Source organism: Acanthamoeba castellanii (assembly GCF_000313135.1).
Source record: "Acanthamoeba castellanii str. Neff unplaced genomic scaffold scf7180000084641, whole genome shotgun sequence".
Taxonomy (NCBI): domain Eukaryota; phylum Discosea; order Longamoebia; family Acanthamoebidae; genus Acanthamoeba; species Acanthamoeba castellanii.
The window spans coordinates 240,997-242,228 of record NW_004457343.1 but is presented as its reverse complement, the minus strand read 5'-3'; the positions used below and the strand labels follow the sequence as shown (position 1 = coordinate 242,228).

Below are 1,232 nucleotides of genomic sequence, written 5' to 3'. Positions count from 1 at the left end.
AATTTGTGGCTGAGCATTAGACGTTGCCTCTCATCATCTTGGGCAGAGGACCAATCAGGTCCAATCCCACCTTCTCCCAAGGTTGTGATGTTTGAATTGGCTGTAGTGGTCCTGAGGTTGGCCTGGCTTCGTCTTGGTGTGCCTGGCATTGAGGGCAGACTTGGACCCACTTGTCCATATTGTTCCACAGGAAGTTGGTCACCCACTCTCTTCTGAGATGTCCTCTGCTTGGTGTGTTGTGGTAGAGTGTCAACAGCTCAGTTTGTAGCCCTTGTGGCATGATCCATTGCAGCTGTGTGGATGTGTCTGTTGACTTCCCTTGGCTCTTTGTTGGCCAGTAGGTCTGGTAGATGTCAATCATGACTTGGTTGAGTAGAGCCAGTTGTTGTGTTGTCTTACCCCTTGTGGCGTGGTCATTGCCCTTGATGGCCTTGATGATCCACTTGAAATTGGGGTTGGACAGCAGAGTGCTCTTGTTCTGCTTGAACTTGTCAGTCTGGACAGCAGCCACAACTGTTGGTGTCTCTTCCTTGATGTTGTTCCTGGTGATTGGCTCTCTTGATAGAGTGTTGCCATTGGTGTGGATTTGTCTGGCTTGGTGTGTGATCCACAGTGGGAAGAACTCCTGCACCTTTGTTATCCACTGTGTGATCTTGATGAAATGCGTATAGTAGGAGGCCAACCTGAGGAAGATCTGTAGCTCCTGTTGGTTCTTTGGTGGCCTTGCTTTGTGCACTGACTTTATCTTCTTTGGGTTGGTCTGGATGCCATCGTTGCTGATGATGTGGCTGAGATACTCCATCTTGGCCTGGGTGAACTTGCACTTTGTGAGCTTGATGTACAGTCCTTGCTGCTGAATTTGCTGAAATGTCTCCTTGAGGTGTTTGAGGTGATTGTTGAGAGTGGTGCTGTAGATAAGGAGATCATCCATGTATACCCATGACCACTCTCCCCTGGATAAGCCCATCATCTTCATCTTGATGGGTGATGGCTTGCTGCCCTGGATTGTGTTGACCTTCTTGTTTGTGGACTTGTGTTGATCTGCTTGCCTGTGGGCACTTGGAATGGTGGTGGCTGTCCTTCCTGCATGTCCAGCAGCTGGTGGGTGACCTGGGTGGCCCTTGTGGTGCTGACCCTCCCTTGCTAGCTGAACTGGTACCTGAACCATTGCTGGCCTTGGGTGTGGGTTTTATGCTTGATTGGTTCTTTGGAGTTGTGAAACTCCTTGATCC

At 49.8% G+C, this 1,232-nt stretch overlaps 1 protein-coding gene across 1 annotated transcript in view; it reads right to left on the bottom strand.

Moving 5' to 3' along the window:
- ACA1_365220 (HEAT repeat domain containing protein) overlaps positions 1 to 178 on the bottom strand; it is a gene marked incomplete at both ends in the record, with an annotated part of 6,249 nt that extends 6,071 nt beyond the window's left edge. The window contains one exon of the mRNA XM_004335929.1: positions 52 to 178. Within this exon, the coding sequence (XP_004335977.1) occupies positions 52 to 178 (127 nt within the window). The remainder of the gene's footprint in view (positions 1 to 51) is intronic.
- Positions 179 to 1,232: the final 1,054 nt, after the last annotated feature.